The sequence below is a fragment of the Poecilia latipinna genome, unplaced genomic scaffold (genome assembly GCF_001443285.1).
Source record: "Poecilia latipinna isolate Pla-1442-1.1 unplaced genomic scaffold, P_latipinna-1.0 Scaffold412, whole genome shotgun sequence".
NCBI classification, from domain to species: domain Eukaryota; kingdom Metazoa; phylum Chordata; class Actinopteri; order Cyprinodontiformes; family Poeciliidae; genus Poecilia; species Poecilia latipinna.
The window spans coordinates 163,777-189,956 of record NW_015113028.1 but is presented as its reverse complement, the minus strand read 5'-3'; the positions used below and the strand labels follow the sequence as shown (position 1 = coordinate 189,956).

General features: G+C 37.5%; 1 protein-coding gene across 6 annotated transcripts in view; it reads left to right on the top strand.

The window, feature by feature from the left end:
• Positions 1 to 26,180, top strand: part of fam13a (family with sequence similarity 13 member A) — a 74,125-nt gene that overhangs the window by 18,752 nt on the left and 29,193 nt on the right. For 3 of the 6 annotated variants that reach the window (XM_015037622.1, XM_015037620.1, XM_015037623.1), the window contains exons 3-9: positions 2,074 to 2,295; positions 5,670 to 5,847; positions 9,644 to 9,794; positions 11,258 to 11,323; positions 12,021 to 12,101; positions 14,741 to 14,976; positions 24,112 to 24,153. In XM_015037622.1, the coding sequence (XP_014893108.1) occupies positions 2,074 to 2,295; positions 5,670 to 5,847; positions 9,644 to 9,794; positions 11,258 to 11,323; positions 12,021 to 12,101; positions 14,741 to 14,976; positions 24,112 to 24,153 (976 nt within the window). Of the gene's footprint in view, positions 1 to 2,073; positions 2,296 to 5,669; positions 5,848 to 9,643; positions 9,798 to 11,257; positions 11,324 to 12,020; positions 12,102 to 14,740; positions 14,977 to 24,111; positions 24,154 to 26,180 lie in introns of all 6 variants that reach the window. The other 3 variants (XM_015037624.1, XM_015037625.1, XM_015037621.1) reach the window with 1 other exon arrangement.

The window sequence follows — 26,180 nt, the reverse complement described above, 5'->3', positions numbered from 1 at the left end:
CTCATCAACAGAAAACTACCAGCTCTATTGGTTAAATGTATATTAGATGCATTCCAGCTACATTTGAGTGGCAAACATTTGATCATTGTAATGTAAATTTATCATATATATATATATTTATACTTTGTGGATATTTGCTTATTTAAACTTTTGTGTTTAAAAGTAAACAAGGATACTGAAACCAGAAGTTTACATACACCTGTTTCTTTCCTCACCATTTGAGGTTAAATCAGATCAAATCTCCTTTTGTAGGTCAGTTAGAAAGACCAGAATTATTTTTAGTTACTAAATGACACAATAATGAAAGAGAGAATATATCAGAGAGTTATTTATTATTACTGTCATTGGAATCAGAAGCTTACATACAGTTACAGTTCCTCAGTATTTGATGGCGTTGCGTTTGAACTGCTTTAGTTGGGCCAAACGTTTTGGGTTTTCTGGCCCGTTCCTCCTGACAGAAGAAAAAGAAGCTCGGTCTGATTTAACTTCAGACAATGAGAAAAAGAAATGTGTACGTGTCTTTATTTGGTGTATGTAAACTTCTGGTTTCAGCTCTATTTAAAACTGGAATCTAAACCTCGAATCTCTTCTTAACCTTCTGTTAATTCTCACATGCTGCAGTGCATCAATTTATACACTAGATGTCACTACAGGAGCGCGGGACTTTTTACAAGCTTCTTCTGGAAGACATAATATTTATTAATTTGAAATTTTTAACAGTAGCGTTTACCAAAGAGATATGGACAACTGTGCAATATTTTGTCACCAGCTGCAGAAATTAAATATAAACTTATTTAGTAAATTGTTTCCAACCAAGTTAAGACGAGCGAAGAAATATTTATTTCCTTACTCACAGCAGTTTCTGAATGAAATATACTTTTTAATCCATGTAATTTTGCTGCAAAGCAATGGTTATATGTTATTTCAAAGGCTAAAGCTGCTCAGAGTACAGATTATGTGAGAAAAACCTCTAGGATCTTTGTTGATGTCGTAAAAACTCAAAAGTACTCGTTTATTTTATCACAAGTTTAATTTTAACTGACGTAAAACAATTTAAGTCAAACATTGACTAAAATCAAAACATAAATACGATATTGGCAGAGGGACGAATGAGTCATAAAAAACATTCCAGTCATCACTTTACTGTGATCAGGATCATCTGGGCAAAGATAAAGATTCAAAGAAACCCACAAAATTAGATCTAAAAAAACATGACAAGAGTAAAATAGTGTGGTAAAGATAACTTACTGTTTTACAGTGGAAACGCCTGCTGGTTTGTGTGGCATGGTTATTAAATTATATTAAGGTTCATAAAGTTCGTATCAGAATGAATCACTCTTAAATCTCAAAAACAACCGGAAGGAAGTAATTTATGATCTGCGAACATCTTGGGAAAGGTTATGAAAAAAATAAATTTTTTAAAAGTCCAGATTATTTACAAAAAGATATTTTGGACATGTTTATATATATCAAAGTTTATGCAAACACAATGTCTAAAATAGACCTAAAATACTTTGGAAAGCCCAGATGATGATTTGGATGCTTATGATTGGTTCATTCAGAATAGCTGATTTACCTGGACAGAAACCTGAAGTCTGAAGTGAGACATTGTGTTTTCCACAGTGAATCGGTTTTTACATTGATGTGGACTGAAAGGCCACTCAAAGAGGAAGAATCCATTACTCCAAAAGTATCATAAAACGCCGCATTATGTTTATAAAAAAGGTTTGTTTTTTAAAAAAACTATCTTGACAAAAACCCTTTCCTGATTTTTCTGGCATTTAGCAGGTATTAATGGAAAAAATTGGTATAATTTTATGTCAGATGAGAATTTTTTTTTTTCTTTTCTACAGTATGTAAATATCTGGTTTCAACCATATGGAGGTTTCCCATTTGGACCCACTGACCCTTTAAAGTCTCTTTACTGATCCCCCAAAGGATTAAAAAAAATCTTCTTGAGGTTCCCGTTTGCTACCAGTAACTGGTTTTACTGAATAATTGATTGCGCAGCTCCGATTCCATGATTAGGTGTCTAACTGTAACTAAATAGTGTTTTCCTTCGCCTTTCTGCAGCGCTGCATCAGGAAGGCTTGTTCAGAGTAAACGGGAACGTTCGGGCTGTGGAGACCCTGAAGCTGCGACTGGAGAGCGGCGGCAGCAGCGACGATGAAGCGGAGCTGCTCTCGGAGTCGGATCTGTGCACCGTGTCCAGCCTGCTCAAACGCTACCTCAGAGATCTGCCTGGAGGCCTGGTGGGCTCCAAGGTGCAGCAGAAACTCATACAGCACTATCAGGGTAAAACATTAACTCCCTCTCCCACCTTTATCTTATCCGCTCAGTTGATCCAACTAGTAGAACTGGATGGAGCTTTAGGATTTTACAGCCAGTATTTGCAGATATTGAAGTGTATTAAATAAACATTATGAATATCTGGGTCATAGATGGATGAAAGCAGCTTCTCCATCAAACAGGGCCAACCAGGTCATTGCTGAGTTAAATCTGAGTTATTGATCCCAGCAGTCATGGATCTCATGGCAATAATCTTGGCAGTCCTAAACATTTAGAGTGTGTTTTTTTGGCAGATAAAGTGTTTGCTCCCGTCCAGCTCCAGCTCCAGCTCCAGCTCCAGCTCCAGCTCCTGCCAGTTATATTTTATGCGAATGATGGCAGAGCAGAGAACAGTTTGGCTGAAGTGTTTGTTTTGCTTTTATGGCTGCCATAAATATCTGCTCTGTTTATTGGAGAACATCATTGGTACTCTGTTGGACTTTGTGAAACTGTTTTGTTTTGGCCTCGTTGTTGCTGTTTCTTGCTTCTACTATAGTTCACCTTTTTAAACTCTGGCTGCTTTTTTGTTGTTGATTTTAATAAGTTCTCTCTGTTTACTTTTTTTCTGCAATTGATAGACAGATAATTATATTCTAGTGCTTTGAAATGACATCATCTCCAGTCTGCCACACATAGCAGACATGTTAAACAAATCTGGTGGCATGAGAGCCAGCCCCAGGTCAGTGGGTCAAAAGGAAGAATTCGATTTGAGATCCCCACTTCCCAAACAAATTCAATTCAATTCAAAAATACTTCATTTACTTATTAAATTAAATGCATTTATACCCACCTTTCCATGCAGGGTGAGAATCCTGGATCAGGACAGTCAAGTTTTTTCTATAATTAAGCAAAACAGATCAAGGAGCTAACTGTGCTAATGCTAAATTAAAGCTTGGGTAGAACAAGTGGAGACTTAGTTGCACTTCTATTATTTCTATTATTTATCATATTAATGCTAACATATTTTTCTTTAAACACATTAACTTAAAAGTGAAAATTTTCAAGTTTAAGCGAGTGGCTTTAGCCTTAATTAGTGCTGATTTTTGCTAATACTTAACCATGTTCAATTTACTCCAGAAATCAGGACTCAGATCTTGGAATGACTGAAAACACTCACCATTAATTATTTCTCTAATGGATTTCCAAAAGGCAAAAGTACATAACCTAATTTTGCTTTACAGTAAAACAGGTGTTGATGAAATAGCTAGCAGCTAGCTACACTGCTACAATTAGCTTAAAGTTAGTTTGGACATTAACAAGAATGACAAGGTTAGATTTTTATACACTTTCTCAGAAGTGCAGCTGTAAAAACTGCACTTAGAAGAAAGTGTTATGATGAATATGAACCAATAGTTTGTTAATATTTCCATAAATTTAGATTTTCAAAGCAGGTGCTAATTTAAATTTTAAGGTTTGCTATGCTAACTGTTAACGTGACTGACCATGCTAACAACTGTTAGTTGTAGCCTACAACACAATAATCCTTTGCCTTTAAATGGATAAATATATGACACAGAGTGCTCTAATAACATCTGTTTTTTAAAATTATTTTATTTACTTTAACTACATTTGTACATGGAGCGGCCATAGGAGCTTTTGAACTCTGGGACTTTTCTAAGCTGGTGCTCCATCTTCAGCAGTCGCTTCACTTGCTTTTTAAAACGTTTTTACTTAGAACTCAGAAATTCTGATTTTTGAGGAAACAGCTAAAACATCAAATTATCTTTTATAAATCACTGCTTCACACTGGTACCATGGAAGTACGACCTGACAAGTGTACCAGTTAAAACAGGTGTTGATGAAATAGCTAGAGGCTAGCCGCACTGCTACTAGTAGCTTTTTGGACATTAATAGGAATAAGGTTAGATTTTTATATTTGTAAAAATTATACTTCAAAGAAAGTGTAATGATGAACATCACCTAAAAGTTTGTAAATATTTTCATGAATTTTGACTGACTGAGATTGACTCGCTTTAGCATGTCGAATGCTTGTAGTGGTTAACTCGGCCACTAGAGAGCAGTATACTTTGATCAACTAAACACTGCAGCATCATAAGTTACCCACATATTTAATGTATCTAAATTATTTTAATTTCTTCATGCTTAGACTCATGTAAAAGGTGTTTTTAGATACAATCTGTGCATCTTAACTTTAGAAGGTGTAAACGTAAAATAAACAGTATTCACTCAAACCTGCACTGAATCTGAACTTCACTCATCTGTAGAGTTACAACTGTAGGCCATTGTTCCCCTCTGGCCCTCTGCACACTGACACAGATGTACCCACATTGGTATGCATGCATGCACACAAGCAGAGAGCCATTCACAACATTTGCGTCACTCAGTCATATCCGTTTATCCAACTCTGACCTAATTAATTATCCTGAGTAAGAGTCTCAACATATTTTCAGGCTCTTTGCTGTAATGCTTTTCCAAGTAACCATAACTGGAGATTAAACATCAGTTTTTACGTGTGTTTGGGATCATTCTCCTGCCGGAAAACTGAAATATGTTGGCTGGCAAGAACTGGTTGGATCTGGACCTGAACCTTTGACTGAAATCTGCATCTGCCGAAGGAGAAAAAGGCAAAGACAAGAAATATGTTTAATCTAAAGTCACTTTTCAAGACTCAGTAACAGTTCATAAATTATCAAGCATGGTGGTGGTAGTATCATGTTGTGGGGTAATCTCCAATTGCACAAACTGAGTAGAAAATATCCCACTTCATGTCAAATCAACATCTAGATGGTTAAAATTTTCAAAAACTGATCATTGGTAACTACATGTGGAAATTAGCACTTAGAGCTCATACAGTGCATCTCTCCTCTTGTGGTTAATGTATACTGTATATTGTCCACCCATTTTCTTTACACCCTTGTGCCTTAGTGGGATTGGGAGGGGTGCTGGTGCCTCTCCAGCTAACGTTTTGGGCCAGAGGCGGGGTCACCCTGGACAGGTTGCCAGTCTGATGCAGGGCAACACAGAGACACACAACCATGCACACACACACTCACACCTAGGGGCAATTTGAAAAGGCCAATTAGCCTGACAGTCATGTTTTTGGACTCGTGCTCCTGGAGCACTGGGAGAAAACCCATGGATCCACAGGGAGAACATGCAAACTCCATGCAGAAAGATCCAGAGCTGGGAATCAAACCCAGAACCTTCTTGCTGCAAGGCAACAGCTCTACCAACTGCACCACTGTGCAGCCCACAGTGGCACATATTGTCCCTGTTTTAAGTTAAATAAATCATAAATAAATAGTAAATCACCCAACATCAATTTATGTGTTTGGTTGAGGAAGAACTGGTCTTTCTGATGATGTTGTTTTGCTTTCCAGACAGTGGAGGTGATGTTTCCTGGTTGGTGATTAGAGACGTCCTGCAGCAGCTGCCAGATGTTCACCACAACCTCCTGCGTTACCTCTGCAGCTTCCTGACCCTGGTGGAGAAAAACCACGAAGAAAACCGCATGACGGCCCAGAACCTCGCCACTGTGTTTGGACCCAGCGTCTTTCAGTGAGTAGAAAATTTTACTTCAGTCATCAATACTGGGCTTTCTGAAGCTTTTTAGGTTCAATCCTTGTTCACTTTTATTTGTAAAGACACATAAATCTGACCTATGAATCATTGGAAATTAAAAATTTCCTCATTTCAAATTCAGCAGATTTTTTTTGTTTCTTTTTTTGGCACTTACTTATTAGCAGCCTGTCAAAAAGACACAATTTGTTCCCATTTCTTAAGCTGAATCAGTCAAAACTACCAAAGGTATCATTTAGCAGACCAAACTCTAATGCAAGTATCTTGAAACACTTGAAATAAGACAAAATTAACTGACAAGTAGCTTTTGAGCAAGGCAGGAGTTTGTTGTAACTCACTAATTCCTTAATGACTTGCAACAAGCCGTATCTCTCTGAAAGTTGTTTGTAAATGAGCTCATTCTCACATCAAGAGTAATGAGAGATTTTCACTAGAAACAAGAATAAAATACTTGGTAAAATTATCTTTGTAGAGGATCCTTTGCTATAAAACCTAAAACTTTATTTGTAATTTATAATTTTGATTAAAAAAAGAAGATTAAAATACTTCAATGCTCAGATTCCTCTTTAAATAAATTCCTGATTGTATTGAAGCAGATTTGCTGACAAGATCTTCAGTTGTGTAAATTAAAGCGAACATCTGTGCTTTTATTTTGACTATGTTTACGTCTTTTACGGCCTTAGAGGAAAACTTGAACATGTCTTGCAGCTGCATTCTCTCAGCTTCTCTCTGCTGTAAGCAATAAAACTGTTTAATCTCTTCATTTGGAGGTTAACAGTCTTACATATGAAGCAAAGTCAGAGGCATTCACTGAAAAATTAAGAGAAGATGGGTAGATACAGATAGAGTGACTATTTACTATATACTTTATGTTGTGCAAAACAGCTAAACTCCATATAAAAATGAGTTACCTCAGATGGCTAAAAGCATCTGATCCCTTTCTGGAGTTTTCCCAACGACTCCCTGCTGAGAGGAGATTTTGGGCCGATTTCAGAACTTTATGTAGGGATTTTATCTCCTGTCTGGCCTCAGAGTTAATTCAAATATGAGCTGGAAAGTGTTGCAGGGAGGAGCAATATGGACTGCAAATGAAGAGCACAGAAAACCTGGGGAACTGTTCACTAAGACCAAATTAAATGATTAAATCAGGCTCCATGGAGGCGATGATAAACAAATCAAAGATTTCTTTTCTAGGAAACAAACTGATGAAACCGTCAGAGCAAAGGTGAAAATTCAGTGTCTCATTAAACAAAAACAACACACCCTGCAGGAACATCAAACACACCACACAGCATTACAACCTCCATAAACAGCTGTGCCAAAACACGTGCTGCAAACTAATTAGAGGACAGCCGCCAACCCGGAAGATCCACAGAGAGCCGTCAGCCAAACACGGAGGAGACTGGGAACGCTTCGTTTTTACAGCGTGTTACTGGGAAGGAAATGTGATTGTATTTTCCCCAAATTAAGGGAATTTGCTGAGCTTAATGATCAAACTAGTTTCTGTTTAAAGTAATCCAAACTGAGCTCATTGGCACAAACTGTCAGAAGATCAAGGTTGGAAGAAACAAACTTATCACCTGATTAATAGTAAAATTGAAACGGATCGCAGACCAGATATGCTTTTTGTTTATTACTTTAAATATTTATTCACATTAAAGTTGTTAGAAGGGTTAACACAGTCCTCCATTAGTGACTCTACTAGGCCAGAAGATGGCACTGTTGTTCGCGCAGAAAGGGGAATTAAACTGCCAGTATTGTGAAAAAGAAATAAAATCTCAAAATTCAGACTTAAATAAAGCAAAAATATTATATAAATAAATCAACTTGTGTTTAAATTTCCTGCTGATGGCACCATAAAATCAATCTGGTGTTGGACGAAGACATTTATCGACGTCCTGCTGCGGACTTGGCATTGTTCCTCCAGAATGCATTAAAGGCCTGGTACCTGGCAGCGCTGCATGGGAATAACAGCCTCAATATTCACACTGCAGGAACCTTTTGAACACTTTAAGCTTTTATACCCTAAACAAGTATAAAATCAACACAAAATAGCTCATAACTACAAAATTGATAATTACAAAATTAATTTAAAAAAACATTTAGATGTAATAGCTGCATAAGAGTTCACAACATTTATACTCAGAATGGAGATTCATTGCATCTGAACAAGAAGATCAACCATAATTAAAACAAACTAACATGCAGTCAACATTACAGTGTGAAATTATGGGAATCTAAATTCTCTGATCTAATTAAACCAAATTTGGCATCTCTGGTGAGAAATGGCACAGATCATCAGCTGGACATCGACTTTCCTGCTGTGAAGTACGGTAGTGGCAGCATCAGGCAGCATCAGATAGACAAGAAGACGGCTGCAACCGAGTATGAAGATTCAAGAAAACCTGAGTGATCTAGAAGTCAATAAGCCTCAGCGACCCGATTAAGAGGAAGATAGTTGACAGATAAACATTTTGGTCCAACTGGTGTGTTTTTATCAACAAACAGATGTTGACAATTTTCTAACAACATAACCTTCAGGTACTGTTTTACATGATTAAAACCATTTTTAGTCCTCTAATTCTTCAAGTATCTTATTTTTTAATCAAACACTCAATAAAACACTGTCATTGTCTGGAAAAATGCATGAAAAAGCATCAAAACACCAAAAATAACCTTCAATGGGCTTCCTGAGAAGTTTTTCATAAAACCTCGTCAGAAGATTACAAGAAGTTCTTTAGAAAGCAAGAAGAAACGAGGCAGAGCGAAATGCTTTCAGGTCGTCATCACTGGCTATAAATCGATTTGTTCAGACTGAGAATCGAGAAATGAAACACCATCAGCTCTCGGTGTGCCAAACGCTTCACACTGTACAACCTGTCCTCCTCTCCACCGACTCTCTGCATGCCCAGGTTTTATATTTAGACTTACAGTTCGGCCTGCAGCCAAGCCGCCATCCAGCACAGCTGTTAGCTCACCAGGAAGGCAGCTCAGATGAAACACGGACCAATTTCATCTAAACACCGAGACGCCGGCCGAGCAGCATTTGGTCAGGAACAGATTCTCAAACTTATTTCCACACATAATCTGTTTAAACCAGGGATGCAAGATATTGATTAAAGAGTTAAGATAAAGTTGATCGATTAGCTGATTTCTTAAAAACCTCAGTTTTCTCTTGTATGGAGAGGGACAACAGTATTTCAATAACATAAAGAAACTGATAGAAAAATACAGTAAATTTCTGAAAAGACATGGAAGTTTCTGAGTATGAAAAGTCAGAAACTTGCTAAAAAATTCAGATTTTTTTTTTACTTTGAGACTCAGAAGTTTTTTCTTAAAAATATTTTTAGATTAACCTCAAGATTTTTTTTGCAATTTTTTTAACTTTTCAAACTCAGAAATGCTCATATTTCCTTTTCTATAAAATATCAAAAATTAATCTCAAAATTTTTTCAAGGAATTTTTTTACTCTTCAAACTAAAAAACTACCACTTTTTTAATAAAAAATTTCTGACATTAATCTAAAATTTTGTGAGTTTTTTGGCAAAAATGTATTCCTCTTGATTTTTTACTGTGGCCCTAATATGCCAACTGGCTCCGACTAAAAGATTACCAGCCTCGGCCCCTGGTGGATGGAGGCTAAACTACAACACAGAAGAAAATCTAAATGGACATTATTAGTTAATGGACTGGAACTCATTTCAATCTAATAAACCATGCATCCCTAGTTTAAACACTCTGAACTGAAGCTTGTGTCATTTATTTGTTTTTGCAGAGTTGCTCCCAGTCCTGAAGCGGTGAAGGATCAAAATATTTGCAATGAGATCATGGTCCAGTTCATCCAGAACTACAGCTGCATCTTTGAGGCCGAGAGTCCGGACAAAGAGGACGAGACAGAGGAGCGCTCGACTCTCAGCCTCGTTCAGGTGTTGTTAGCAGCAGCAGCAGCAGCTGCTGGTGTTTTTATGGATCAGATTGGTGGCTGGGCGCCTCATGAGGTTTAATCAGGATCTTTTTCTCGGTTCCTCTCCATGAATCATGAGTTAAATACCGCCAGGCTGAATTAATCTGAGTATTGATTATCCATTAGGGCTGTGCAGGAGCAGCGATGTTTTCTGTCTTCTCCTATTGATTTACGTTTGCTGCTCCGACGGCTTCGTTCCTGTTTCCAGTCTGAAGTTTTTCTGATTGGTGATTCCAGAGGAGATTTAATCAAAAACAGCTGGAGGCGATTCGCAGGAACCAGAACAAACGGGCCACAGGATCTAACACCATCCATCCATCCATCCATCCATCCATCCATCTATCCATCCATCCATCCATCCATCCATCCATCCATCCATCCATCCATCCATCCATCCATCCATCCATTGCAGATAAATTGTATCTAAAGCTAATATCATCACATCGTATCATTTATGTAAGCCTCATATTTCCTTCTCTGTCAGTGAGACGGTGGTGAGGGGTGCTGGATGTGTTGGAATTCCTCAGGGATCAGTTCCGCGTCTCCTTCCTGTTTCTGTTACTATGAAACAAAATGACAAACATTCAATCATCTCCTGCGTTTTCATTTTTAAAGTTTATGTCAGAACCAAACATTCCAACTTTGGTTGGAAGGTTTTCAGCTCGGTGAGCAATGCGTCGGTCACATGACCATCAGGCTCTAACCTCGAGGTCTGAGTTGACCTTTGACCTGACCCTCTGTGCTCTCTAACTATGCCTCAACATCACCTGCAAATCCTTTTTGTCTTTAATTTGAGGCTGTTTATCCTCACAAAACCTCAAAATGTTTGTGATTTTTCACCTTCAGAACTAGTACTAAGAAAAAAACCTATCAGTATTAAAGTTACAGCTTCATCAGCGTCGGATGCAGCAGCGATGCTGTGAATACCAGTAAGCGACCCCGCTGACCTCTGGGAATCCCCTCCGCTGACAGAGATCATCTTACACCCACACACTGCCACCTGAACACGCAGATGACTGGCAGCCTGGCGGTGTCTTTGAACGCAGCATGTTTTCACCAGTTCGCCTTTCAGCCGTAGCAACAAATAAAACGCATGAGAATCCATGCTGTGTCTGACAGTTTTCATATTTACGTCTGTGTTTAAGGCTGCAGACTGTCACATCTATTTTTGGCTGTTGCTAGGGGTTTCTGGGAGGAAATACAATACATGTGTTTTGTGTTAGACTCCTGCATCATTAATAAATCTGCAAAGCAAAACTTTAAAGACTTTTGTCAGGTTTGAGCTACTTTTCACCAATTTTCTATCAGGTGTCAAAAAAAGTAATTAAAAATCTGCATAAAGTCCAAATAAAAGAGGGTAGATTTCACACTTTTATATGACTGCATGTTAAATTAGCCTATAAAAGCTATTTTTGCTCTTTCTAGGCTAAGTCAGAGGAGGAAGACACAAAGAAATCATCCAATCATCTCAGTCCAGTTCCACAGATAGCAGTAAGTTCTCTGACTCTGTTCTGGACCGGCCGCGCCGTTAATGAGCAGATAACGCATCTCAAATCTGGTTTAGCTTTTATGTGACATATTCCATGTACAGTTCAACTGAAACCAAAAATAGAGAAATAAACAAGCTGCAGTAAGCTAGATGCAAAAGTGTGCCGATTTGCAACTAGTTTTTATTTGTTTTTAATCACAATTAAAGAAGAAAATCTCATGTTGTAATGTCTCTGTTGCTGCTAAGTGTCTTTGCTTTTTGCTTTGCTGTAAGTAAATTACAGTGGCCAGACAGTGTAAGCCAACATTACAAAATCTGAAACATTTCTACAACTTTCAAAACTTTAAATTTGTTTCAGATTACTTTATCCCGTTGTGTGTGATGTGTAACGCAGTTTTGATGTTTTTTATGTTAAGAAACTTCAAAAACATCCTACCTAGTCCATAACAACCCAGCCATGTGATCTGTGTGACGTGATTAATGTGTCCTGAACATGTTTTGGAAAATTTCCTCTGTAAGGAGTCAAGTTCAGTTTTTACAAGCTCATAGATGTTATTACAGCCAGCTGATTTAAATCCACTTCATGCCATTCTTTCACATGCTGGTCTTATTTATAGTCCCAACATGCACAATTATCATCTTGCACCCTAAAACGCTGTAAATTTGTGACACATTTGTTTTCTTTCTTGATTTCTAAAGACTGAGCTTCTAAATTCACTTGAAGACATGAAACATCTCAACAAAAGCTGCACCAAAACCCCAAAGACAAAGAAGACAAAGGTGTGTGAAATAAACCTGTCAGTTCTGATTAACTGTAGGTTTATCAGGAGGTTTTCCTCTGAATGCTTTCTTCTTTCTTATCTGCTGGGGCTCCTCGCTGCTGATTAGCCTTGAGGTCGTCTGTCAGACGGCTTGCGATGCTCGTGGCCTCGGTCACATGATGTGATTCAATAAAGGAAACAAGAGCTCAATTATCTGTAGAAAGAGAAACACAGACTCCAGTTTGCCCTACAGATGCTTTCAGCTCCTGTAGATGAGATCTCACTGCAAACGTCCTGTTTATGTTTTAGAAACTGAGCTCTGGGCTCCAGGAGGTCAGTAGAACAATTTTTTAAGGTGTGTAAAGTCCTGTTTACTTCTTAAGCACGTCTTCCCTTTTGTAGACTGAAATGATCTTTCTACAGTAGCTTTTAGTGCAGATTTGTGTGTCAAAACAAGTGATGAAAGGTGTCACTGTAGAGATAAAAACAATGCTGTCTCATGTATGATGACGGAGGGAAGATGCTCAGCTCCTTCAGCAGGGAATCCCTAAGAATATGAAAAGTTTGCAATCAGGCGATACTACAGTGCAGTGTAACAACCAAATAATAATATTTAAATATAATATTTACAACCCCCTTGAAAAATGTTTATAACGGCCAGTTTTAACAGTGTAAGCACCAAATATGCCTTATTATCTATGAAAGGAGCAGTATTATGTGTTTTCCCTTTCACATAGTGCAAACATGTTTGTTATAAAAACAGCCTATTATACAAAATTCACATTTTGTATGGTTTTATTCATCCATTTGGGTTTTTACTGCTTCTAAAAACAGCCCAAATAATAATAATTAAAAAAATATATATAAAAATAAAAAAAAAAAGACTTTCAGTTTTTTGGCAATAAGTTATTTTTCGATGTCTGGAAAAAAAACTCCTCTTTGTTACATCACACTGCCCCATTACCTAGCAACCCAAACAGAGCCCCAACATGTTTGGTCAGCTGGTTTTACTGCTCTGTTCGGTCTACAATGGCTGCTGGAATAGACAAGAGTTTTGTTGTTGACTTACAAGCCAGAAACCACTTGCTGCTTGCTTGTGCAGGAGGCTCCACTTATGCTTTTCAAAGATGTACGGTTGTATAATTGCGCATCTACTTGCAGCCATTTTCATGTGCAAATGGAAAATAGCAGAAGTGAGCTGGCTAAAATCTCATCTGAGAATGATTTTGTGCGAAAAACGTAAAGAACGTGTTTTTCATCCTGCTGACCTCCTGGGTGTCAGCAGAGGTCACAGGGTCATTGGTCAGGTCAAGTCGAGTCAAAATGTATTCAGAGCACTTTCAAAACAAGTAAAGCTGACCAAAGTCACACAGTTTCTTCATCAATCAGTCGCTCTGTTACCTTGTTGAATTATCTCGACGATCTTCGGTCTTTGTGTTTTGATCTACATATTTTGAATTCTTTCTTCAAAATGAATTAAAGTGACATGGCTTAGAAACCAGGTCACATTTTTCATCCTGGTGGGTCAGATTTCTTCGCCATCTTTGACCTCCTGCTTGTTGTTGCTCCAACTGAGCCAATCACAGTGAGGATTCAGATGAGAAGAAAAGTCGAGTCATTGCTGTTCAGACAAAACGTAGTTTGGTTTCCAGCTGAATATCCACACCTGCATCCTATACCTGGAAAACAAACCACTAAATCATTTAACAGGATGATGTTTTGTACATTTTTACATTTTTCCAAGTAAAATAAAATCTAATCTAAAATAAAAATCTGCTATAACAGCAGTTCCTTATCTTTGCCGTCTTTTCCGTCGCCTGTTTTTCCTCCATGACGCCTCTTTCCCATGATGACACAAACTCCAACCCCTCCCAAAAACAAGCTGATGTCCAAACATTTTCCGCTTTTTTTCCTGTTTGGTTTTCTCTTAATGGAGCCAAATCAATCAAAAGCTCCAAGGGGCAAAATCCATATGAGGTCCAGCTAAAGAAGTTTGTGCTACTAATTATGCTGGAAAAAGCCCCATTAGGTGACTGGATGTCTGAACGAATGCTACGGTGATGGGTTTTTTTTTTCTTTTTTCAAACAGGCCATTAAATTACAGACCAAATGGAAACGCTTTTCTGATAATTGGTGCGAGGAACAAAAACGTAAGCCTTTTAATTCAGCAATGAGCTGTTTATCTGTAGACAAGCCTTTTAGCATTGGATGTCGGAGAGCATTATTGATGGTTAAGCTGCTGATGTCGAACCCATTTCATCCCCTGTAGCCGCTGGTTGGGCTTAATGTGCAGCAACATCAGAGCTCTGCAGACACGATAACGGGGGGGAAAGCTCTTTATCATCCTAAGAGGGCGCATTTTAAGTCTCTTTTGGTTGTGATCCCAAAAAATGCAGAAAGGAAACTTTCAAAATGTTGCTGTGATCAGATTACGTTTCTTTTCCTACACAAGAGTTGGAAATTCACGCAATATATACCCACTCAGGGTCAGAACGGTAAGACAGAAACCTAACTAACCTTTGAGATTTTCTGCTCTTCTCTTTTTCTAACTTGTCATGTGCAAACTTTATTTGCAAATATCAAGAAATTCTGTGGGGTTTTGTTGTGAAATATTCCTTGCAGTGCATGAAAAACGTAACTTTTCTGTGTGTGAATCAGGTTAGAAAGGGGAGGAACGACGGCATGCCTCAAGTCGTTTGTCAGCAAAGACAGCCTCAAGGGTCGCCCAGCACAAGGTCCTTCTCCATACCGATAGTTTTACCTCTGACCTCAGAGCTGAGGAGTCCAAGCCCGGAGGTGACGGACACGTCGCCTCTGCCAGAACCGGACTCTTCCAGAACCGCTTCCCCACATGTCGACTTCAGCCTCTCTGGCAGCACGGAGGGCCTCAGCAGGTCAGTGAGTGGATTTACAGATATTCAGGGACTGTTTTGCATGTTTAGATCTTTATGCATGTTAAAATAATGATAAAACACTGAAAACAATGATTTAAAAAAAAAAGTGGAAGAAATGGCAGCTCTTTTGCACACATGCATTGTAAATTTTTGAGATATTTAAGAGGAAAAACAGAAATAGATGCAAATATCTGCAGATTTTTCCATTCAGAAACCAATTTTTGTGTTCAGTCTAGAGATTCTGTTTAAATTATGTGACTAACAAGAGAAAAATGCAGTGTAAAGAAATAAACATTTATTTTAAACAATTCTGTAAGATTCCATCAAACTCCAACAGTTTATATTTAAACAAAAATAAGTATTGGTAGTTTGTAATATTTGTTTTATATGCACTAATTGGTGAATAAAAACATAAAAAGGGACAAAAGGGAAAATATCAAATAAAACTAACTAAATTAAGAAAAATAAGTAAATAATTGGAGGCTAATGTTAGCTTAGCCACATGTAGTGTTTTTCCTAAATAAAAGAATATCAAAGAAGTATTTCAAATATATACAGTGGGCAAAACATGTCGATGTGCAACGTGATATGCCGTATACTCACAAGTAGGAAAGACAAAGACGTACAGCTTAATGTTATTTTAAAATCTTTTTTTTTTAGCATTTTGAACTGATTCACAGTTTCCAGGAATTGTGATTCAGTAGAATATTTTTTTTCTGCACTCCTTTTATCATGTAGGAGAAAGTTTGAATTCAGGTGAAATATTTATTCTGGTGAGCATCTTTACATCCTGCAGAAATCTGCATTTTAGTTTCCATAGAAACAAACCTCTCGTCCTCCGCTTTCGACTCGTCGGAACGGAAACGTTTGTCATCTCACTCCAGCAGAAAGTCGCCTGCTGCTGGGAAACTTTAAAAAAATGTCCACACCTTCTCCTGAACATCAGAGCTTCTGTGAAATTCAGTCAGCAAGTTGCATCGTTTCTGTTTGCTTCAGTGGAGCATCTCTCTAAAATCGGATCCTTCTCTGGTAAAATGGGTTGTGACCGCCCCGTCAGCCGAGGGTAAGGATGAAGAATCTCAAATGTCTGACAGCAATTATGGAGCCGTATCCTGAACCCGGTGCCGGTGTGCATTCGGCATGCAAAAGGGCCTTTTATAGGAAGCTGAAACCAGAGCCGAGTGGTTTCCAGTTTCCCCAGTCCTGGAATAGCAGCGCTGCAGCTGCGCTTGTTGTTGGGCTCCTCACTGCTGGCAGTGGGCATCAGGGTGGCTCAGCAGGACACCTGCACTGCTACCATCAATCAGTCAATCAAGTTTATTTGTATTGTGCATTTCAGCAACAAGGCAGTTCAAAGTGCTTTACATCATAAAAAAATACAAAGTCAATGATTATCAAGTTCCGTCGTTACAAATCAAAATGTTGATTAATGTTTCACTTATGATGTTTCAAAAGTAACTCTGAACAGGTGAGTTTTCAGTCTAGATTTAAAGGAACTCAGTGTTTCGGCTGTTTTGTAGTTTTCAGTAAGTTTGTTCCAGATCTGTGGTGCATAGAAGCTGAATGCTGCTTCTCCGTGTTTGGTTCTGGTTCTGGGGATGCAGAGCAGAGCCAGAAGACCTGAGAGGTCTGGAAGGTTGCTATGACAACAGCAGATCTTTAAGCCATTCAGTGATTTATAAAATAACATCAGTATTTTAAAGTCTATTATCTGTGTAGAGACTGTTGTCTGGGGTGATGTTCTCTATCTTCCTAGTTTTACTGAAAATGCCAACACCAGCGTTTTGGATCTATTTTTTTAGGCAGACCTGTGAAGATAATGTTGCAGTAAATAATGCAAACAAAAACAAACACATGGATGAGTTTCTCCAGATCCTGCTGGGACATCAGTCCTTTAATCCTGGAGATGTTCTTCAGGGATAGAAGGCCGACTTTGTAACTGTCTTTATGTGACTCTGAAGGTTCAGGTCAGAGTCCATCACTACACCCAGATTTCAGGCCTGATCTCTAGTTTCTATCTGTAATAACTGAAGCTGACTCCTGATTGTTCCTCTTAATCCCTTCAGTTTTCTACAGGGCAAACTGATTTTATTCTGATGTAAATCTAAGCCTAAAAATCCCTGAGAAAATGTGGCTTAAAGGCGAAATTCTGCTTCCTTGAACAGGTTAGGAGGTCTATGGCCTATACAAAACATTTTCATTTCATCTTTTGCTCAAAATCATTCTTAGATAACTTTTTAGTCTAGTAAATCCAAATAAGCTGCTGCTGGCCCCCAACTCATCCCCAAAGTGGCTGAAAACAGATGCATGATATTGAATTTTGCATAATAATAATTATTTCTTCGAGAACTTCCAAAGTTTCTTTACAAGTCTGGAAAAATTTGTAAGTTTTCAAAAATGACTTTCAGCATTCAGGTATTGAAAATGATTAAAAAAGATGGAGTTCACTTCAGTTCAAGGAAAACTGGATCAACACCTGAAACAGAGAGAAAAACTCAAAGCGAGAGAGACACAAAGACGTTTCACCATGTCTCCTGCTGAAACATTTAAATTATGATCAGTTTTGGTATCTGCAGGAAACATGAGCGACCTTCAGAAGAACGTAAATCAAAGATTAGAGCCGTGTCAGCACTGGATCCATTAACGCTCTGCAGAAAGGTTACAGTTGTACAAAGCTGTAAAAGTTATCTATAAACATATTTTTAATTGCATTGCAAATTACTGGAGTGCAATTTCATTAACAAGGTACAATGATTTTCAGTTCCTAATAATTTTCCTTCTGTCAGACAAGTTGAGTTGGAGAACATATCAGGTTTTAATATCTGCCAGAGATTTGGTACAATGACTGCCTTTCACGCCGCACATGGATGGAGCAAATCTGATACTTCCAAGTTATCTTCACCGTGTCAGAAGGCCAGTAAATCTTCGGGCGGCTTCCCTCACAGGCTAAAACTTTGGCTGCCAAGTCGGATTGGGTCGCCGATCCCCAACTGGGATGACGGGAGCGTCTCAGAGATGTGCGTCAGCAACCCCAACCAATATGTGAGAGCAAGGTGAAACAATATAAGGAGAGGAAGAAAAATATGTTTTTATGCAGAAAAGCTTTTGATTCTAATCCTTAGTGGCTGTTTTTTGCCCAGAGATTTTGTTTGACTCCATTAACAAGGAAAGCTTCCATAAATCTGCATTAAAATCAGCTTTATGCAGCTGCGGTTTTGAAATACACCTGATGATTTTCCACCAGTGGAAATCCTTTCATATCTGTAGCTGCTCTCATCGCTACATCACAGCTTGCTCTTACTTTTCATAGCTAAGTGTCAGATGCAGTGCAAACAGCAGGTACGCAAGGTTTTTTTTGTCAGTTTTATTTTACTTTTAGAAGTTTTATGAATTTAAATGATATTCAAACCATAATTCAATGTTCACAGGGTTTTATTCTTATTTTATCAGTTTTGTTATTGTGTTAGATTTGACACAGGTTCCCTACATTCCAGGAACTCCCCCATCCCGATCCGCTCCGGCCTTTTGGATCAGGTTTTACTCGGTCTGTGGAAATCAAATTAACCGTTGGATTTTCCTTGAATTGTAAAGCATCTTTGTTGACAGAAAATGAACACGAGGTTTCCAGCCCAGTATGCAATATGCATTGCGGTTATGTTAATTTTGGGATCTTATTAATTTATTTTAGTTGTTCTTTTTCCAGGGTTGCATGGTTATGCAAAACAAAACTTCAACAATTTTTAAAAATAAGGATCAGATGCACAAGTTGGAATTTATTTGGGATTTTCTCTAATATGTGGACTCAAAATAATGCCTACAGTCTAGTTTGTGTTTTTTGGTGTCTGGGAAATAAGCAGGCACTGTCCCTCACCTAGCAACCCCAGAGAACCCCAGCCCGTTACCTAGCAACCCCAGTAGAGTTCCACCTGCTACCTAGCAACCGAAAGAGAGCCCAAGCACATTTAAGCTCTGTACAATGGCTGCTGGAAAAGATAAGTTTTTTTATTTTTGACTTACCTTTTGCTTTTCAAAGATGTATGATGGTATAATTGTGCACCTGATTGCAGCCTTTTTCATGTGTGAGTGTAAAAGTTGAATTGTGGGACAAGATCACTCCTAACACACCACACACAGTGAACTATGTTTTAAGATTGTCGGAAGTGGAAATTTTGGACAAAGGCCAGTATAAACGTTTTCTCGTGTGAACCAGGCATTAGAATAACTTGAACTGATGTTTTCTGAATCTGCAGTTGTTTTAGGAAGACTTCTCCTTCTCAGAATGTCACAGATTTTCTTGGAATCTCTGATTGTTCTCACCATTAGATTAACCCAGAAAACAAGATCTACCTGCTGTAGTCAGTCATAATCACCATCTGGCCTTAATTAACGATTTCATCCAAGTCTGAATGTATGCAGAGATTTGGTCCCATAGGTGTAAATTTAAACTCATTAAAGAGTTTTGTTGTGAACAAAATGGTTGGAGTGTGTAAACTTTTCTCCAGAATTGTAACAAAAAAGTTCCATTCATTCCTTATCCAGAAACAGCCTGCAGAAACCTTACTATGTAAAGAGATCTTGTTTCGCCCATAGAGCTGCAGAGTTTCTCATAAGGAGATGCATAGAGGCGTCTGTGTGGAGTCGCTGTGCTTCGCTGAATCTTGTGATGTAACCAGTGGATTTCTCAGAATCCCTTTAGAGATTGCTGGGAGCGAGGAACGCGGCGCTGCGGTGTGAATGCAGGTACCCTGTTGATATTACTGCATTGTTGGCCATCAGTCAGGAAGCCTCGGCGTCCGACGACAAAAGCAGTATTTACAGCAACAGCCTGCTGGCTGGATGAAACCGGCTTTCCTGGAAGAATCAAAGCCATGTACTGCGATGGTTTCCAGTGGCTTTGGATGTTAAAGTCGTTGGATGTTAAACTCTTGTGTTTTCACCAGAATAAAAGTTTCTGGTGATTTCTAAATGCTTTGAATCCAAGTAACTGAAGGTCATTCAGTTAATGGGATCCACTGCACTATGCTAAAGTCGTAAACCGCCCTGTTTCAAATATCAGCTACTTTAATTTACCTTAATGTCCATAAACCAATTCAGTTTAAGTTGTCTGAAACTCTTTTGTGTCCAGTAGGCGCCCTCCTTCACTGGAAGCTGCACAGCTTCATATTTTAGGTCCACATGATGAAATTCAATTTGACGACGACTAAAAATGTAGGAGATTTCACAGAGGCTTTATTAGCTATATTCATTGGAAACATTGATAAAAGACAGCTTGGAAGAAGGTGTGTTACACAGAATAAAAAAATTTTCTAAGTGACTAAATGATGTTTTTGTGGTGTGAATCTGATGGCAAAAGGTGATGTTTATCGCTTGACAATTGGTGACTCTGTGATGTTTTTATGCACTGTGAACTGCCATGTTGCTGAGATGTGCCATACAAATAAACTTGACTTGACTTAAGGCAGCAGCAGAGCAAAAAAAAAGAGCTGAGTTGTACTTTTTTCTGATACTGACGATCAGAAATATGCATAACGGCATTCACAGGAGTCAAATTATTGCATTGACCACAATTGTGCATGTTAGAAAATTATAAACTAATTTAAAACGGATCACCTTTGATTTCCATTGAGCTGCAGTGTATAAGCTATCAAGCTTCCCCCACTCAGCTCCTTCAGACTAGCTAGCAGCAATTAGCAAACACCTGGTGGAACGGAGCTTCAGCCACTTCTCAGTGTTACGCTGGTAAAAATATTTTTAAAGGGTTACTATAGGAGGCATGTGGTGATGACTTTCTGAAGGAGGAGTTTCAGAAAGACCAGGAGCTCCTTAAAGAGACAGAGGCCCAATTTCAAGGCGCTAAATTACAAATTACATTTTTTTAAACTCACGTTTGATATATTTGATATATACAGCATTTTTATAAAAACTGAAGGTAACATAGATACTTGATTGTGCTACTATGTGGCTGGAAAGCAGATCATACCGGCCCTTTAAGTTATTCTCAATGTGCTGGTTCGGTACAAGAACTGGGCTAAAAAAAATCAACCAAAGTCCAACAAAAGCCTTTAGAAAAAAACCTACAGAACTTTAATGAACGCAAGAAAGTCAAGCGGAGGAATTTGGGAGTGGTTTAGGTTTACGATAACTTCCAACACTTTTGGGAAGGTTGAAAAACTGGAAGCTTGACCTTGTTGACCGGCTTCTTGGTCTTTTTCTTTTCGCCTTCCTGTAGGGATCGGTCCTTTTCCGAGCATGCCTCCCAAAGCTTCTCCTTATCCCTTCAGAGGTAGTGGGTAAGCAGGATTTCCGCTTTTGCAATTCATGGCAGCACAGTGACAGCCCGCATTATTTTAATGAGCTTGCCAGCCTGTGTAACACCGGTTAATAACGTGGGTAAGAGTATGGAGGGCAGAGGGCACTGAAGCTCGGAGAAATGTGGAAGGAGCTGAACTGCAGAGGTCCAAACAGCAGCAGAGGAAAACATGCACATGTTCTGTATGTTGTGTCGTTTCAAGGGGAAACCTTCGGAGGCTGAATGAACTCTGGTCCATTTCAATCTGCACCTGACTTGAAACCTAATTCCTCTGTTTTGAGCTTGTTGAGGTGCTGGTGGTTCCCTCGGCGTACCTGCCTCTTCCCGTAAGCCTCCTGGAGGTACAGCATGTAGAAAAACACACCGGAGGACCAAAACATCCAGTTATGGCTCTCAATAACAAACTATCTTCCTGTTTTTCTCACTGTCTGACATCAAATCAGAGAAAAGTTTGACAGTTTTAGGTCTGGCAGGTTTAACAATATTATTTCCACCTGTTAAAAGTCAAAATAATGACAGATATAATTTATATGCTGTGAGATTTTCATGCCTAATAAACAATTTGGCCAAACCCAGACGGTGATGTCATATTTTTTAAGCTCATGATAAGGAAAATCACAATAATTTAGTTAATTAGAGACTCACCTGTTGATGCATTTCAAGTCCACACCTCCAACACACCACCTGAGTTTCCATTAATCATAGAATTGATCAAATAAAAATTACAAAAATAAAGTTGCTTAATGGGAATTTCGAAAAAATTCAGTTTAAAAATATATATACAATAAAATTTGTACCAGAATGAAGTGGTATTTGGCTGATGATATTATTAACTCGCACAACGTTGCTGTCGTAGCAGAACTATGAATATAATCTGACAAAACTGTTTACTGCCATGATTCTTAATAACTTATCGTGTGAACAAATTTATTGAAATGTGATTTAATTTAATTTCTTAATCACGGTAATCGAAACGCGGTAATTGAGATTATTTTGTTTATATTATTATATTATATTGTTATGAAATTTTCAGTGTGAGTGCCAGGATTTTTGAGAATGTTAAGCAACTTCAACATTTAGTGCCAACATCAAGTTCCTCTCACTGTTGCATAATGTCATCGTGTGTTGCTGACACAAGTCTTTATCAATCTCTTTTCTAAACAATTTGCTTCTACTTAGTTTTGTTAATTGGCACGCCTCATAAAATATAAAGATATGCAAAGATTTTATATATTGTTTTCAATATTTTAAAAACTGTTTGTGTGAACTTTATATCTGCTGTTGCTTTTGCACCTGAATTTCCCCTTAGCGGGACGATAAAGGCTGTTTCTATTTTATTCTGTTTTAAAACTGGAGAAACTTGAATAAAAGTTGTTGCACTCCTAATAAAGTATCAAAATTCTGTTAACAGAATTTTGATACTTTATTAGGAGTGCACAAGTCTAGTGGAACACAAGTTCCACTAGACAAAGCTAATGCTAAAGCTAATGCTAAAGCATCAAATTCAGCCATCAATATGTGTCAATGAAACAGCAAGTGTTAAAAAATAGCATGTAATCTTCAACAGAATCAAATTAGTCATTACACATGTTGCGCTTTAGGAAGTGATTCACGGTTTCAGTTTTATAGTTGTTGAGTTTTGCCAACTGCTGCTGAATTTGACTGACTGACCACAGGACAGCAGCAGGACATCAGCAGATTTTAAATGGTTTATTCAGAGTACAACTTGGGTGGAGACATGAGGAGAGGAAATAGAACTGCTGCGTAAACATTGTTCACCCATTTCATAATAAGAGCATAAAATAAAAGTCTAACTACTTGGAGAATTGAAGACGCAGACGTTCAATTGAAAGTTTACAAAACAGGCAGGTAAATAATCGCTTTCCAATTCCTCTGGAAACATTAGAGGAAGCTAAGCGTGCTGAACATTTTCAAAGTTAGCGAAAATGCTAAAGCCCCACTATTAGCATATTACCTGATTAGGTGAAGTGAGTCCACCACTTACAACATTAAAGCATGGCCATGAATTTTCTAAACTTCAGTAAAAAGAAAACAGAGGGGATTAAATTCACACGGTCCTCCTCCAAACCTTGGTGATCTGGAAACAGACGTTTAGCAACAGGTTGAAAATGTTGGTGTAAACCTGGAATCAGGTTTCAGGTTCAGCAAACAGGGCAGCAGAGTTTATTCCAGCTCCACCAGGTTGCTAAACCAGAACCAGTCTTGTTAAAACATGACCTGAATTGATAATCCACGGTTTTGTCAACTCGACTAGATTAATGCAACACATTTCATGCTGGGATCTGTCAGTCCTTTCTTCATCGCCTTCAGTTTTTTCAGAATGCTTTTAACTGGTGACCAGGCCTTTCCACTGACTTCTGACAGTATAAATGTATTTGTTTTTATTTCTGTTTCTATGTGACTACAGACTGTGTAGCATGTTTAATTCTGCTTTCACCGTTTCATTACATTTTAATATTTAGTGTTTTCGTTTGATTCGTTTTCAGGCTGTCCATCACATCAGTTAATCATATTTTTAAAAATGCTTTATAAATAAAACATATTTGGATTTTGCACAGCTTGATGTAGGTTCTGGAATAATGCAGCCTGTATGTTGGAGAAGCAACACTTTCTCTGCTGGTTTATTATAGAAACCAGAGACAGGTTCCACAAAGGCAGCGATCTGTAGCTCTGCACCGCTATTATTCTGCAGACAAAAGCCAGCTCCACCTGCCTATTTTAACTCTGAGGTTTACGCCATTTCTCTGTATGAAATCACTCTGCTGCCAGGTAATTAAATGTGTCTCTTTTTTATCATATTTCAGCTCACAGGATGAAGAGAGGCCAGCATCTCCGTTCTACATGAGGTAAGGCCTCCCGTCTGTGTGTTGGTTTGCAAGCCTCAGAGATTCATCATCATGGAAGCATGAGGAAATGAGAAACCGGGCAGTTCTGTTTGTTCTGGTTCTGACAGCACACCTACTACATGTTTAGACACAGAACCTCATAAAATATCAAGTCGAGACGCTCATTTACCTGATATTTCACAAAAAAAGAAGAGTCCAACTTTTAAACTGAGGAGAATGTGTCAGTAAAGGTAGAGAAACAAACAAACCAATACAAAAAAAACATATCTGTCATAATATTTCACAAAAAATATTGAAAATATTGATTTGATCAGTGGGGTAAAAGAACAAAACAAAACAAAAATCATTTCTAATCTTAGCATTAGTAATTACAGAGCAGATTTTGGAAAAGTTTATATAATTTCATGAGTCCATACAGTGATTTTATATGGAGACTTTTATGACATTAGTGTTTTATTTACAGATGGAAATAGGCTAAATCTAGTGCAAAGCATTTTTATTAACGATGTTTGCATCCTTGTTTTAAATAAGCCAATAATAACAAACTAAACAGCTTATATACTTAATTTATTTATTTATTGACTTCCGTAAGCGAAATAAAATCATAATAAATTTTTTTATATTTTTGTACAATTTAATACAAAACAGACAAAAGGTGAATGTTTATTTTATGGTTCAGATAGAAAACATTCTGGTTGAGATTTGACCTCTGACCCCGACAGCTTGAATCATAGACCAACGTTTTGTTTTTTCTTTGCTGTTTATCTAACTCATACCTGGCTGTGGCGTAACACCAGATGAGTGGATGTGTTCTGGTAAACGCTGCTGGGGGATTTAACTGGTTTCAGCTGGAAGCTGTGGAGCCTTAATGACATAAAGGCGAGTAACTTTTAAAAACAACAACAGAGCAGCTAAGATGTTGTTTCGCTCGTACTTTTGTTTGCAAAGTAATCCAGTTGGTTGGAGGGTCTGAAGTTGAGCAAATAAATGAGGCAATCTCTAAGCTTTCTTTTAACAAAGAGCTGCATTGTCAACTTTTTTTTAAGTCTGCAGGAATAGCACAACCTGAAATTAAAGTCCCAGACGTGGACGAATTACAGTCTAATCTCTCAGACACAATTAAACTCAGACGACCATTCAGAACGTTTTTAGTTTATAATTAGGTTGGAAATTTGTGTTTTCAGCCCAAACGTCATTTTAGCTCCAGGTTACTTTACTCAGCAATTTCACTGTATTGCTATCAAACTATTGTTACGTTTACTGTTTCAGATCAATTTATTTATTTATTTTTGATAAATTAAGTTAATAAAAGAATACTTCATGTCAGGATTTGTAACTTTTTGTTGAGTTTAACTGGTTTTAACTTCTCAACAACAAATAAAACATATTTTCTATATTTTCTATATTTTATTTTACTTTATATTTGAAAAGATGAAATTCAAACGGTCATTTAGTGATGATGTAATGATCAGGTCAAATGCATTGTTACATATTTAGCTTAATTTTCATTGTACTGATGCTGATATTACTAGTTTTATTTTATTTATACTGATTAAATCATCACTATTTTTATTTCTATGTTCTTATTCATTTAAAATTATTTTATCATTAATTTGATCTATATTAATACCTATCTTACTATAATTCATTTTCCCTTATCACTATATTAAAGTTCATATTATTTTTCTTTATATTAATTTTATAATTTAATTTTCTTGAATATTTTCGTAAGGGACTTTAAGAAAATAATGGATTATTAATTTTTCATTGTTATATTAATATGTTTTTATTATGATTATTAAGATTTTATATTACTTAAATTTTAATATATATGTTTTTATTAATCCTAATGTCAAATTTATTTAATCAATGTTTATTCACTTGTAATTTTTCTAATAATATGCTCTATTATTTTATTTTATTAAAACAAGGAAAGAAATTTAAAGCGTTGCTTACTCACAGTTTTATTTATATTTTAAGGAATAGGGAGAATTTTTCCTCTAGTATTTTGTCACAGCTGATAATGT